A 14,153-nucleotide genomic window follows, 5' to 3' on the forward strand; every position below is an offset into this window, starting at 1 on the left:
GGTGGGTGGGTGGGTGGGTGGGTGGGTGGGCGAGCGAGCGAGCGAGCGGTTGAGGTGCTGTGGTTGTGGGGCTGTCTAATATGGCTCAGTATGAGTACCCACACTCCTGTCACGAATGGTCATGTTGACACTGGACTGCTGGGTCCATGCTCCTGCCAGACTTACTCCTGTTCATCAAAGTGTGAGAAGGCCACAGATTGTTGACAGCAGATGATTGGGGGGGACAAACCGTTTGATTGGTCATCCACAGTAAACACGCTGCTGTTGAGCTGCGTCCAGGTGGCTCCTGTGTTCAACACTACACCTGAGGTAGGGACAACTGGTCATTATACTGTTCCGATATGGGTTGAGAACCTGACTGCACCATTTGATGTGGACAAGGCAGTGACCTTGAGTGTGCCCTCTTGCCTCCATGCACACGCAAAGGTATCCTGAGTCACCAACCCTGCAGATTGGTGTGGATATGAGTGGCTACACCGTTGGCCCTTGGCCACCTGTCAAGAGTGTGGGCGTACCGTTACCATGCAGGACCACAAGCTCCGCACTGCCATACTGATTCCAGACACCAGGTGGACCAGAGAACACTCCCAAGAACACCCCTTTTGTGCCCATACTACCGTGAGCAATAGGGTAGAGCATTGAGTTGGGACCGGTCTTACCAGTTTCACCAGTTGCCTCGAGGAGGACAGTGCCATACTGATCCCATATCCCGCTCAGGTTGATGATTCCGTTGGCGCCCCCTGCAGAAATCAGGTGCACGTGCCCGTATTGGTGCCACTGGCCCTGGTTCAGATATATCGCTGATCAAGCGTCTCAGGGTGAATCCAGGGGGTGCGTGTGTGTGTGTGCGTGCGTGCGTGCGTGCGTGCGTGCGTGCGTGCGCGCGTGCGTGCGTGCAACCAACTACTTAGGTACCGCGAATTGCTGGCACCATAATGAGTGTTCCGTATTGGTACAGGGCCCCCGGCACCTCTAAGCCTGTTGTGGCGTGAATGTTAAGGGGGAGGACAAGGAGGAAAAGAGGAGGGCAGCAAGTGTACATGCGCCGTTGGTCGTGAACGAGCCATTTAGGGTCAGCACGGAATTGATTATTAGCCACGTGGTATAGTATGTGCTCGTCGTTGAGACACAAACGTCGCCATCCGTGGCCCTTATGTTGCAGAATTGAAGAAATTATGTTGAGAATACTCCTGCCCACCAACGTTGCAAGCATCTTGGGGAAGTGCGTGTACTGGAAGGTAAGAGGGAACCCAATAGATGTCTGCGGTTCATTGTAATTTCCAGGGGCGATGATGATAATATCGCCCGGCCCGGCGGAGACTACCGCACTGTTAATCGTGGTGTGCGTGCAGTTGCTACACACTGACAGTACTTTGAAGCCCGAACCAGTGAGTTGGATGAAGCACATCAATGGGGGTGGAAGCTGAGTACCGTTGGCGGACTCCACCACGGCGGAGCAGGTCCAAAGGAAGAGCACGAAAAAACACGTCCAACGATGCACCCGCATCCTTACTGCGGTACGATGTTCAGGTCAGGCGGGCAAATGCTAGCATAAGTGTACGCTTATTATCTGCCCATGGTGAAGGTTAAACTCCTTTCCTTCCTTGCTCTTGCCTCGTAACGGCGGTGGTCTCTCAACAAGGTACTATTCTTGGACACCCGATCGGTGTGAGGATTTGGTGAACAAACAGACTCGAGCCTTGGAACGCGTCATTAATTGGCGCACACTAATTACAAGGTGCCAACATTTTATTTTATTTTATTTTATTTTTGCGCTCCAACGTTGGAGCCCAGCGTGGGCACCGCGGCGTTGGCACGCGCGCGGGCCTGTTGTTTGGTGTCGATGCTGCTGCGGTTGTGGCAATGCTGCGATGCTTTGGCAATTCGTGCTTGCACCGAGAGTCAACAATGCACTGGCACCGGCAGGGGCTTGTTGGCGTCAGGGGTGCCTGCTGGAGTGCTGGCACTGTCTCTACTCGGCGCGAGGTCCGCCTGGCGTGGCGCACGTACCAGCTGCTGGCGTTTCGGACTCGAGTTTGTTCGTGTCGTAGTCGGAAGCACTGAGCTCTTGGCGGCGACACGAGGAAGAAGGCCTCGCGGATCGCGTTGTTGGGTTGTTCCTATCTTCATGGTTGTGGCCTCGTGTTTGCTGGTGATAATTACGATTACGATAACCACAAACAAAGAAACAAAGAAACAAAGAAAGAAAGAAAGAAAAAGAGGAATTAAATCTTTCTTGCCGCCCTGTTGGCGACGTCGGAAGGTGATTGCAGCACCGTACCTTAGGAGATTTTAGAAATGGTTGAATTTTGATTTTCTTTTTCTTGTTCTGGAAGTCGCATTCGCAGTCGCATTCGCACCGCCATGGTGGTCTTCCTTTCTTGCCCACACCGCTACTGCTCAAAAAAAGTGCCTGTTTGTTGAGAAACGAGTATAGGCTCCCTCATGGACATTCAAGGTCCACACTGGCAGGCCGGCGGTGGCCGTGGGCAACGGACTCACCAAGAACACCTCTGAACAGTACAACACCACCGGCATGGGCCCATCTAACGATGGATCGCGCAACACCTTCCATGGCAACGCCGACGCCAGTTCGGTATAGGGCAACGACGTATCGCGCTAGGACACAACTCATCGTCCACTGCCTGCGGCCAAATGGCCAACGCGCCTGCAGTTACGCACATCAAGACGCCCGGACTCGGAACTGCTGCCGATTTGCATCGGCATGTTACTATCGGTTGATGATTCGGGAGACCGGCGGCACATATTCCAACGTGGCGACCATCGACGCAGACATCACCTCCAAGGGTCAAGCTGGGGGTCTCGCCACGCTTGATGGCACCAGCAAGGTGACGGCGGCGCAGCTTCCCGATCCGACAGCTTCCCTGCAGGGAGCGATGATCGAGGCCACCAGCGCCCGCCAGATGGTAATCGGGAGGGGCGCCGCGTCTCAAATCTTCGGAGATGGAGTTACCTACAGCTCGGCCGTGGGCACAAAGCACTGACATTGGTCCCGACCGACAACGCGCAATAGGGAGACTGCGATTCACGCCGGCGTTTGTCCTCCTTTGCCATGGGCGTCCACCTGGCGGGCTAGCGGAGCGGGAGCAGCGACGTGAGGAGGGGAGGCCGTCAGGAGTCCAGTTGGTTGTCGTTGTCGCGCTCGTCGTCGGACGTACCAGAGGAGCGTGCATCGAAGCAAGACTTTTCTTCGGCCGGCCTTCCGGTTTTCACGACACGACACGACACGACACGACACGACACGACACGACACGACACGACACGACACGACACGACACGACACGACACGACACGACACGACACGACACGACACGACACGACACGACACGACACGACACGACACGGCACTACTCGAGCAACTCTTAGTGTTGCGTTCTGTGTGCGTGCGCGTGCCGCGGCCCTGCCTCAAGTGTTTCCACAATCACAGGCAGTGCTCGACGAGCAGGCACGGCTAGTGCAGCTCCGTGCTCTCATCATCCAGGTGAAGAACGGGTCCCGAGTCGTTGGCTTGACGTGGAGCAGGGATCAAGTACATCCCAGGGGCTGCAGGCGACTCTGGTGGTGCGCTCCGACGCCTCCTCCTCTCTCCCCACATTTTTGTTTCTTTTGCAAACAGAAAATTTTGCAAACAAGTCATTGTGCAAACGGGAAGAGTGGACCATGGTCACGCAGCTCCGCCTTCGTGTGGGTGGGTGGGTGGGTGGGTGGGACATGTCCTCCTGCGCTCGGCCAACATCACCAACGTCAGCTGCCGGTGTTTTCAGTTTGGGGAGTAGGAAAGAGTTGAGGTCTGCCCTGTAAGTGAGCGACATCTGAGCAGGCGCTTCTGACCGTTGGTGCGCATCGGACCGCTGTTGAGGTCGGGCCACGTAGATACCCTCATTAAGGGGGCGTGCGTGCAAGCCCCAAAACGAAAAACAACCGTGGCGCCCGTCATCTTTTCAATTTTCTAGATGGTGAATGGCAACACATGCCACAATTTCGAGGGTCAGCCTAGACGACAGGCCACCTCGTGCATGCCCTCAATTAGTTTCAGCGTGCATGGACGTCTTTTTCTTTTTTTTCGATTTAATTTTCACCTTCATCAGCCATTTTGTCGATTTCACATCTTTTATTCTGCCCTTAGATGGAAGCTGCCACAGGACGCGAGGGGGGCAAGCGACACCATACGGATGATGCTTCAGCCTCCTATTTTTTTAATAAATCATTTCGATCAAATTCGTTTGGGGGGACCCACAAAATGTGTCCAAAAACAAAATGCGTCCTTTTAAAATAGAGACATACATGTAATTCTTTTTGAACGGGACGAGTTCGGGGGGAGGGGGGCTTGGACGCACGCCCCCCTTAATGTCGAGCGAAATCGGAGGGATTTAGCGGGTCCACGAGCAGGGGTGGGCCTACTACAATCAACCAACGGCAGCCGGGCTTGTGCGCCAGGGCGCTATCTTGGTCGCTATCTTACAGCCACTGGAGGTTGCTGGCAAGAAGTTCCTATTCTTCAAAGCCTCAACAGTCCAGATCCCCTATGTAGGAAAGGGTACGGTGACTCCTGAGGACCAGACGAAGGGCTACGACATCAGGTTTTCGCAGTCGATGGGCAAGTTTGTCACCCCAACTAGGAGGAGCGGTAAACTGGGAGGCGATCGGCAGTGGCCCAACTGCAATAGACCCTGGTGTGTAGTCTGCTATGGGCACGCACAACTACCTGGCTTGCGTAGGTCGCATAGTCGTCGAAGCAGACACATAGGGAGTGTGCATGTGAGAGGCATGCACTCTCGGCGGCTTGGTGAGATCTCGCTGTCGAAAGCCCGCGATCTGCTGCCTGCCACAAGTCATGAAAAACAAAAAAAAAACAAACAAATAGGTTCCTTGTTTTCCTTTGGCCACTGTGCAGTATCAATTCCCAACAAAAGATCCAGAGTGGCCAGCGGGTGTTTGCAGCACTTTCCACATCTCCCTTGGCAGAACGATGGCTCCCCACTGGCCGCCAGTGTTGGAGGTGAAGAAGACGAGAAGCTGAGAAGCTAAAGAGACGTGAAGATGTCTGAAAGGGAAAAGGTAATGTATTGAGGAGATCTGAAACGGTACAAGTGTGAAGTCAGAGGAAATAAGAGGGAATAAAGAAAAGAAAGGTAAACATAAAGAAAGATAGAGAAAAAGAGAGAGAGAGAGAGACGAAGAGTATCCAACAGCCAGCTCTAGGCGGAGAGGGGGAATTGTGTTTGTTGCAGGTGTGAGGTGTGAGGCCACCTGCCCAAGAATATAGAGGCATCATTAAAAGTAAAAACAAAGAGAAATAAAACTAAATCAACATTTCTTGCCGGCAGTGCACTACACCACCTGGATCATCGTCGCTGGTATCAAGGGCTCTAACGACAAGACGTACCTCGAACGCCTCGGAGCAAGTGCGTTGAATGGTGTCCACCATGTCTATGGACAGTACGAGCACCTGGTCAAAAAGTACCAGGACATACTCAGGTTTTTGAAAGAGGCTTCGCATTCGGAACAGCGCACTGCCGCTCTGATTTACGCAGCGACAGTCATCCCTTAATAATACTCGCTCTTTTTTTTTCTTGGGAGCGAATCCATTGTTGTAGAACCCGAGCGTGATGGAATGACTCCACTGAAGGTGCCAGCGACAACCGTACTCATAGTGAAAGAAGGGGTTGGGACCAGGATATTGTGCCTCGTAGACGGGGATCTCAGTCGCCCCCGCGGCATTCTTGACTGCGTTCAATTGGTGTCGGAGGAAATGCACAATAGTATATAAATTGGGAATGAGTTCGCATTGATGTTTGCACTCCACCGAGATACGGACCATGGCCGGAAGAAGTTGAGCATCATGCCCACGTCGGTGTTGATGTTACCGACAGAGGAAAGGGAGATATTCATTCTCCTTGTCATCAATCCAGTTCTCAAGGAGAGACATGGATGCCTACCGGAGCTTGCTCACACTCAAAAATGTTGAGCAGGCAGGCGCAAACATGGCGAAGCCCTCCTAACATATGACAATAAGGGTTGCACATTCAGTGGGCTGCTCGGTAAGTTGTGCTTCTAGTTTTGCGCCAACAAGGACGTCGCTGCTGATCAGCAGACACCTTTTGTCCGGAACTTAAAAAAAGTGGAGGGCATCGAAGCTTATCACCAGGGTGGCCTGCAGCCCATGGGATGTACCGCATTCTTGCTCCATGCCAAGTCCACGGCTCGGAGCCAGTTTTTCACCTGGCCGATGATGGCACGGAGCTGCACTAGCTGTGCCTGCTTGTCGTCATTGCTGGCGTTGACAGTGACCCCAGCAATCCGCCATGAAAACACTCGGAAGCGCACTCGCACTCGCAGGGTCGCACTCGCACTCGCAGACGTGAATCACGTTAAAACCCCGCATTCGCATTCGCTACGGCATTCTACGTCGCGTTCGTGTTCGGCGAATGCAAATGCGAATGCGAGCAATTGCGAACGCGAACGCGAGCTATCATGTGTAAACACATGCGCGACGACAGTTTGTTATTGCTGTGGTGGATCAAGAAACGTATGATTGTGTGTGCAGCCTGGAGATGAAGAAACAGCTCTTACTCTGGTCTGCCTCGCTTGGCGTCGGGAGCTGGATAGGCAAAGGAGAAGACTGGCTGGCAACTCTTCTGCTGAGGATAGAAGATGTAGGCCGTCGGAGGGTAATCCGCGCAGTCCGTCTCTTTGTGTAGGATGGCATATCCCCGCTGCTTGTGTTTGAACTGTGGGTCCAAGAGGGCGATGATCAACAAAGGGGGTGCGGCCGAGCTGCGCTTAAGCTTGTTGTCCTTCGTCATCACGTAGTGCTGGAACTCGGGGATGAGCGTGAACTGCTCCTTCCCCGCACGATCCTTTTTGGGTTTCAGTTGTACTGCGTCAACGCGATTGCTCTCCTTGGCGAAGTCCTGCCTGGAGAAACTGTCGTAGGGGGGATCTTTCCTCTGGGTGCGCAGAGGCATCACAAAGTCCAAGATGTTGACTGCTGTCTTTTTGGCCGTCTTGGCGGCAGCCCGGTATTTCTCGGTGTAGAGCTTGAGCTGTTCTCCGTTGGTTGTCTTGTGCGCATAGCAGATGCTGATGTGGGTACTTGTAAGCGCCTCCAAGGCACGTGTACACGAGATCTTCCTGGGCGGAGACTACTTGTATCCGCACTTGAAACAGTTCCGCCAGGAATTCGATGACCGCGTGTGACATTGACTTCTTGGTATCCTGTCCGTGCCACTGGAACAGCTTCTGGTGGGCTTCTTGGTTCTGGAGGTCAATAGGCCATTCGTCCGCAAAGGCGCTCACGTTGTTGACCAGCTATTGCTCAATCGCTGCAAGAAAAATGGTGAAGCCGCTTTACTTTGGCTACACGGCTACACTAGCGGAACCAGGAAGGCCGGCGCTGAGGAACATGTACGAGATTGCTTTTGGGTAGAAGATCAACCAGCCTTCCTACCTGGGCATTGAACACTTCATCTCACCCGAATGGCTACCAGTGAGGTACACGGCCAAATGAACTTGCCTGCAACCGATGCATCCCATGTTAACACAAGCCACAACCCCTTTACACGTCATACCATAGATTCACCCTATCCAACGAGGATATGCTCGACTTCGTAGTTCAGGAATCACCAAGTGGCAAGGCCAAGCCCACGTTGATCCCTTTCAGCAATCGTCTTAGCCTTTTAACCTTCACGATCAGGACTCGCAACATGCCCACGAACGATTGAGCAGTTGGATGCAGCTGCTGTGGAGATTGGTCCAATTCTTCCCGGTTCCCTTGCTGTTGACTGTTTCATCAGCCTCATCGTCGAACCACGCGATCTTGTCGCTCTTGTTTGTTGCTGTTGACTTCTTCAAGAACTGAGACATGTTGTTGATAACGTGGGGGTTCTTCTTGACTATGAAGAAGTAGATCTGCTCCTTGTCGTAGGCATCCTGCAGCTTCTTTAGAGCCCGCTTGCCATGTCCTGCTTCACATGGTTTTCATGACCTGGAAGCTGAAGCAGTTTGAGCACCCTCCACCCAAGGAATCCACCGCTTGTTGTTCGTCCGCCACAGGATCCACATCAATTGTGGATGTGGATGAGTTCATCGCCCCTTCATGTGATTCTGGCGTCGGGGGAGGGTAGAGGGGCGTCCTGGGTCCAGAGCCCACGGTTGATTGCTCTTCGTCTTCTGTTTCTTCTTCTTCACCATCATCTTCCTCAGCGTAGGCCGCCTCCTCGCTCAAGATCTCGTACGTCCCCTCTTGTCCAAACGCCTCGAGTGTCCTATCTGACGGAGGCTTGAAGGCGTTATGGCCACGTTTTGCCGATTGGTTTCGTAGCACAATGGTCTTCCTCGAGGTCATGATGATCTTGGTGAGGCCATGGTCGGCCAGGATGGCAGCAACGCACAGCATGTTGGACGTTTTTCCATACTGGACGAACCCGCCCACGGCGCAAGTGAGCCCGCTGTCAGCTTTCGGAAGGAAGTAGTCGCGTGCGACAATGAGGCGCTTGCAAACACGGACAAAAGGGCCTGCCGACTGCCGACATAGACAGCTTGAAATTTCTGGAGTGTTCAACACAGCAAGTTCAGAGGTAAAACGGAGCTATTTCTTGGCCAATAGAAGCGGCCCAGCCGACCCTTGGCGTTTTCAGCCTCGGAGTCTGATTCTCGCGCGTTGGTTGGTTCGACGACTCCGAAGATAGCGGGCGATGCCTACTGACAGCCCAATCACCTGCAGGTGTGTGAACCAATCGCCCGCTATCTGCTCCACATCTTGTCACCCAACACCAAATTTAGTTCACTTTGTTGGCCAACATTTCAATTTAAAGCGTGTGTGTGTGTGTGTTGATTTACTGCACAGGTTGCACTTTGCACTAGGGCCCAGTTCCATTCGTCCGTGCAGCACAGGCCCAAGAAGTTGCCGCGGAGGCAGAAACACGCACAAGTTAATTCTTTCCTGCCGCCTGCTGCATGCCGGGTCACACCCCTCCCCCCTCAAGTCCACTACCTCAACCTCCCTGGCCGAGCAATTTGGATGCCCCGGCAGGCTCGACCACACCCCGTTCGCCGCCGACCAACGCCCCCAGAGGCCCGGACCGCAGTGCGAAATCTAAGAGTGGTGGTGGTGGTGGCAGGGGAAGAAACAGGGAGCGCTCTGCGTCGGCCACTACCCCCTCTACGCCGCTCCCTATACCTGCGGACACGCCAAAGGGCAACGCCAGAGGCCGGGGCCACAGTGCTGAATCCAAAAGGGTCAGTGGCGGAGGTGGTGGTGGCAGGGGAAAAAACGGGAAGAACTCTTCTCTGCCTGCAACCCCCTCGACTTACTCTCCTTCCGAGGCCACCACCCGCTCGACCTCAGCGGGTACACCGACGGTCGCCGCCCCCAGAGGCCGGGCTTCCAGTGCCGAATCGAAAGTTGGGCGGCACCAGGGAAAAAGGTGGAAGCAGAAAACTTCTCCTGTCTCTCCCTCGGGTGTCCTATCTGGGTCGTCAAAGTCGACCCCTGCAAGCCCGGTCTCGGTCACGTCCGGTTCTCCTCTCCATCTTCAAAACGAAGGGTCGTCTGCCCCTTCAACTCCTTCCTCAAGCTTTCCGGGGGAGTGTAGTGGAGGCGCTGAGGGCCTAACCCGAAGCCCAGTCACCTTGGGGGATGACCTAAACCCTCCGCTCGACATCTTGACGATCTTGTCGAAAAACAAGTGCAAACAACCTCTCCGGCTGTACCTCGCTCTGCAGAATGAGGCTCTACCGGAAGAGGTTCGCTGGAAGGGCATGAAACAGCTCCCACTTAAAAGGACTGTGAAAGGACGGACTGTGCCACACACGCGAGAGCAGTACATCAGGGTGTTCATCTCCCTTGTTGCCGGTTACCTTCCTGCGAACAAACAACGACCTGTCACGGTTCGCGAGAAGGTGAGTGGCGGCGGAAGAAAGAGTCTGGAGATTGGGTCGAGAGACCTCATCCTGTGCTGCTCTTCCAGTTCAGCCACCTCTACAATGGACATATTGCTGAGCGCTACTTCCTCTACCAACTGTTCAGGAAACCTCCTTTGGCTTGCTCTCTCTGGTTGAACCTTTCTTGCCAGAAACACTGAGGATGGGCTAACAATGGCGATCCAGGCGGGGCGACGACAAGGAACGTTGGCTGCAAGTCCTGTCGGCCGGCCTCACAAAGGCCGCACAAGATTGGCTCAGAAAGGTTGTGGCTGACGGGGACTGGCTCAGCTTCCATCAGTTCCTTGCCGCCTGGAGGATTCAACAGTCTGAGGCACTCAGATCCTCACACTGGAAGTGGGTTCTTGATACCTACTTCCGGTTTGGGGCGCGGCCACAGCATCTCCATGAGAACGGCGTGAAGGCGATTTCTGCGTTTCACGTCCTCCGCAAGTTGGCCTACTTGGCATTGGACATGCACGAGTCTCACGGCCTGTGCATTCTGAACTTGAGCAAGATCAAGCAGTCGCTCTTGTTCGCAGAGATTTGGAAATGGAGCAGCAAGTATGACCACTTTGGCTTGCTCCTCAATACTCTCAAGGTCCACCTGGGCTACACACTCTACACCAACTACGAGGTCTCCAAGCTCAACTTGGCTTTTCTTGACTCCTATCGCTTTAAAGTGGAGTCAGAGAGCGATATGACCATTGAAGAATGGAAGCTCAGGCTCATGGACGCTTTTCGCGAGGGTAAAAAACTTGAAGAAGTTGAGGTAAGCTCCCATCATGCGCTACAATTCAGTGAAGTACGCTCAGCTCTCATTCTCACTTACCTTCATGTGCTGTTGGGGGCCTTCAGAAACTGGCTGGCGAGCAGAGTTACCTCTTTTCGCTCCCATGCCTGTCTGCGATGAAGGATATGGCCGGGTTCCAGTCTCTGCGTTCCTCTCTTCAAAGCTACTCGCGCTTCTTTGTATCATCGTGGCCCAGCATTCAGAGCCCGGTTCTCCTGGTCAATTTCTTCACCAAGGGTTCAGAGAGCTTCAGCTTGGACCACATCTTTCCAATTCTTGAGGCGATTGACAGCCACGCAACAGTTTCCCTTGAGGGTAAGCAATCTCTCTGTGGCCATCCCTTCCCTTTCTCCCAACTGAATCTCACCTCCTCCTCCCCTCCTCATTAGTGCAAAGGCTGCGCAGTGCCTTCACCCAGGCGATGGACCAGGATGCTGTTGTGGGTTGCACTGCCTCCCTTCACTCACTGGCTACCTTTCTCTTCAAGACACTCCTCTTCCCCGAGGAGAGCCCTTGGAATGTGAAGTGCCAACCCAACTGGTACCAGGAGTGCCTTGCTTCCAAGCACAGCCTCATCAACATTGCCCCTTGGAAACTCGTTAGAGGCCCATCGGACACACTTGCTGAGCTCAAAGGGTTTGTCGACACCCAGGAGAAGATTGGGCTAGCGTTTTCGGAAGTGGCCGAGGGATACGCCACCCTGACCTCGTTTGCTGCCAAGGTGACCGCTAGGGGGGAGGCCAGCGACCGCAACCACTTCTACCTGGTGCTGTTAGGCTCCATGCTCATGACCAGTTCTCAGGTTCCCGAGCTTGAGGTACGTTTGCGTGATCATTCGAGAAGAAGAGGACTGCATTTGTCTTGTTCTTGCTCTCTCTCTCTCTCTCTCTCACACACACACACACACCAATCTGTGCGACACCACAGGTGGATGGCCTATGGTTCGAGATAACGCCAAGATCTATCCAGTTGTGCGTGGTGGAGGCAAAGTCGGGCCAAGCAACGGGAGACGTGGACAGGAAGATCGGCCAGTTCTCCGCGGCTTTCCCGGACACGAAAGAACTGTGGGCTCCAAAGCAACAGCACCAGCTGGTTTCCTGGACTCACCTGACAAGGCCCTTCTAAGCCTGGTCGTTCACGTCCTCCAAGACCGACGCGCCACCTTTGGTATTTATCTCATGCTCCACCCCACACGCTGATGTCTTGTGTGTCTGCCGAAAATTGAACTGGGGCGGCCGACGTGCCGCCGTTGTGGGATGTATGCCTGATAGGGTGTTTTTAAACAAGCATCTCCCTTAGATGAGTCTTGGCGTCCTGCACGCGCTTTATGTATTGCGGTGTGGCACTATGTTTTGGCAAAGGTTGCGACGCACGAGGGCGCCAGAGGCGCCATGATGATCACCACAGAGGCCTCCTGCCCGCGCTAATGAGCCAATTTGAGCCTTGCCGCCGCTCCAGTGGGGCACCTAAAGCCTGTGGGAACGCGTCGTATTCTCCATCCTTTAAACAAGCGTAAGGACAGCCTTTTATGGCACCAAACCTTGCCAGCCCGTCAGTAGCATGTCCCGCCGTAGCAATAGAAGCCCGTCAGTAGCATGTCCCGCCGTAGCAATTCTTCGCAGCACTCGGTGCGAACCTTCACTCTCGCCCGTCCATACTATCCTGTTATGCAGCGAGGGTCAGTGCGAACGCTACTACGACTGCGACTGCGAACGCGACCTGGTATGCCGAGTGCGCATGCTCGCAGTCGCAGTCGCAGTCGCAGCTGGCAGGCGATTGCTTTCGTCTTTTGACCAAAAGAAAAAGTGGCCCGGCTTGGAAAACTCCATTTCTTTTTTCTGGTGGGGTCAATCGGACGTCGATGCTGCAACCGATACTGACGATAAACTGCCAAGGGTCAGTCCACTAAAGGCAAGGTATCCATTGAATGCATGGGCGCACATAAAAAATTGTGTAGAGGTTCTGCGTATCGTTATTGTTATCAGTCGGCTTCTGTCTCGTTACGCACCCTCAGCCCTCAGCTGCCGAAGTATCACGGTACGGCGCGCCTCGCCAACTTTGGCCAATAATGTGCCCACCAACAAACAACAAACAACAAACAACAAACAACAAACAACAAACAACAAACAACAAACAACAAACAACAAACAACAAACAACGCTAGCGATCACTCACGCTCAAGCCTCCATGAGTGCTGCAAGAGAAGCAAAGGCCGCCTTTGTCCAAGGCACACTCCTTTTTGTTGTGGGTGTGCGCGTTTGAGCTGATGATCTCTTCGCTCTCTTCATCTTCTTCTCGACGCACACGCTCTCGGTGTTGCGCCACGATGGTAAGTCAGCATGCCCCCACCACCACCACCACGACCACGACCACCACGACCACCACGACCATCACGACCACCACGACCACGACCACGACCACGACCACGACCACGACCACGACCACGACCACCACCACCACCACCACCACCGATGTAGGGCGCCACTCGTGCCACCACTGCGACTTGGACTTGGACTTGAACCACACCTGAACTCAGCTCATGTCTCTCTTCCTCCCCTTCTCTCTCTCTCTCTCTCTCTTCACATAACACCACCAAACGCACAAACGCACAAACGCTCAGCGGAGGACCAGATCAAAGAAGCCATGGAGGCCATTCGCAAGGGCTCGGTTGCCGTGTCCTTCGTCGTCGAAAAGCGAGCGGGCAAATCGTTCTGCATCAACCACCTCTTGCGGCGCCTGCTTGGGCTCGATGAAAGTCAGGAGCGCGGTAAGATCCCTCCGCCGTCGGTGTCTGGCGTCATGGACGGTTCTCCCTGGCCTCTCATCATCCAGTACACTGCTCCTTCCCCCCAATCTCCCTCCTCCCCTCTCTCAGTCATCTCCACACTCCAAGTGGGAACGCCTCTCCTCCCTTGACCACTTGACACTGCTCATCGCCTCTTTTTCTCACCTTGCGCCAACGCTCACGCGCGCGTTGGCGGTTTACAGGCTGACGAGCAGCGTTACCGCATCGAGCTCGTGCAGGAGATGTGTCAGCAGCGCAAGTACCGCCTTCGTATGGAACTCGAGAAGCAGAGGCACGAGCACGACAAAGGCCTCGAGAGTACTATGGATGTGTCGAGAGCCAGGGGAAGGTCAAGCTCGACAGCGAGTCGGAGGTTGAGCGCATGCTGGCACTGCGATTCATGGAGTCATCGCTGAAGACGCACTACGTCTCAACCAGAAACGAGCAAGACATGGGCGCAGATCTGCGAGACGTGGCCAAGGAGCTGCGCACGATGCGAGGCGATGGGCGAGAAGATCTGTGCACCAACAAGCTGATCCTCAGGATCCCGTATCATCATGGCGGTTAGAGCTGCGCGATCTGCCCGGCCTTGGCCATACAAGCTGGCGCATCAAGAGAGATGTGAGTTTA

The 14,153-nt window shown here is 54.2% G+C and overlaps 6 protein-coding genes across 6 annotated transcripts; 3 read left to right on the top strand and 3 right to left on the bottom strand.

Annotated features, from left to right (window-relative positions):
- Positions 1–75: 75 nt before the first annotated feature.
- ACA1_023130 (uncharacterized protein) lies at positions 76–1,507 on the bottom strand (the record flags this gene model as incomplete). Its single annotated transcript, XM_004353276.1, has 9 exons — positions 76–167; positions 230–304; positions 365–445; positions 516–599; positions 660–800; positions 916–978; positions 1,041–1,150; positions 1,233–1,371; positions 1,432–1,507. The coding sequence occupies 9 exons, from the start codon at positions 1,505–1,507 to the stop codon at positions 76–78; spliced, it is 861 nt and encodes a 286-aa protein (XP_004353328.1).
- Positions 1,508–2,741: 1,234 nt separating this feature from the next.
- On the top strand, positions 2,742–3,476 carry ACA1_023140 (uncharacterized protein; the record flags this gene model as incomplete). The annotated part of the gene is made up of 3 exons (XM_004353277.1): positions 2,742–2,987; positions 3,098–3,226; positions 3,432–3,476. 3 exons carry the CDS (start codon positions 2,742–2,744, stop codon positions 3,474–3,476), a joined length of 420 nt encoding a protein of 139 aa, XP_004353329.1.
- A 3,114-nt stretch (positions 3,477–6,590) lies between these two features.
- On the bottom strand, positions 6,591–7,224 carry ACA1_023150 (uncharacterized protein; the record flags this gene model as incomplete). Its single annotated transcript, XM_004353278.1, has 2 exons — positions 6,591–7,116; positions 7,139–7,224. The coding sequence occupies 2 exons, from the start codon at positions 7,222–7,224 to the stop codon at positions 6,591–6,593; spliced, it is 612 nt and encodes a 203-aa protein (XP_004353330.1).
- A 489-nt stretch (positions 7,225–7,713) lies between these two features.
- ACA1_023160 (uncharacterized protein) lies at positions 7,714–8,085 on the bottom strand (the record flags this gene model as incomplete). Its single annotated transcript, XM_004353279.1, has 2 exons — positions 7,714–7,985; positions 8,034–8,085. 2 exons carry the CDS (start codon positions 8,083–8,085, stop codon positions 7,714–7,716), a joined length of 324 nt encoding a protein of 107 aa, XP_004353331.1.
- A 2,335-nt stretch (positions 8,086–10,420) lies between these two features.
- Positions 10,421–11,863, top strand: ACA1_023170 (uncharacterized protein; the record flags this gene model as incomplete). Its single annotated transcript, XM_004353280.1, has 4 exons — positions 10,421–10,717; positions 10,804–11,053; positions 11,128–11,555; positions 11,666–11,863. 4 exons carry the CDS (start codon positions 10,421–10,423, stop codon positions 11,861–11,863), a joined length of 1,173 nt encoding a protein of 390 aa, XP_004353332.1.
- Positions 11,864–13,381: 1,518 nt separating this feature from the next.
- ACA1_023180 (uncharacterized protein) lies at positions 13,382–14,091 on the top strand (the record flags this gene model as incomplete). Its single annotated transcript, XM_004353281.1, is given in 3 exon segments — positions 13,382–13,525; positions 13,727–13,852; positions 13,867–14,091. The coding sequence occupies 3 exon segments, from the start codon at positions 13,382–13,384 to the stop codon at positions 14,089–14,091; spliced, it is 495 nt and encodes a 164-aa protein (XP_004353333.1).
- Positions 14,092–14,153: the final 62 nt, after the last annotated feature.

The sequence above is a fragment of the Acanthamoeba castellanii genome (genome assembly GCF_000313135.1).
Source record: "Acanthamoeba castellanii str. Neff unplaced genomic scaffold scf7180000084429, whole genome shotgun sequence".
Taxonomy (NCBI): domain Eukaryota; phylum Discosea; order Longamoebia; family Acanthamoebidae; genus Acanthamoeba; species Acanthamoeba castellanii.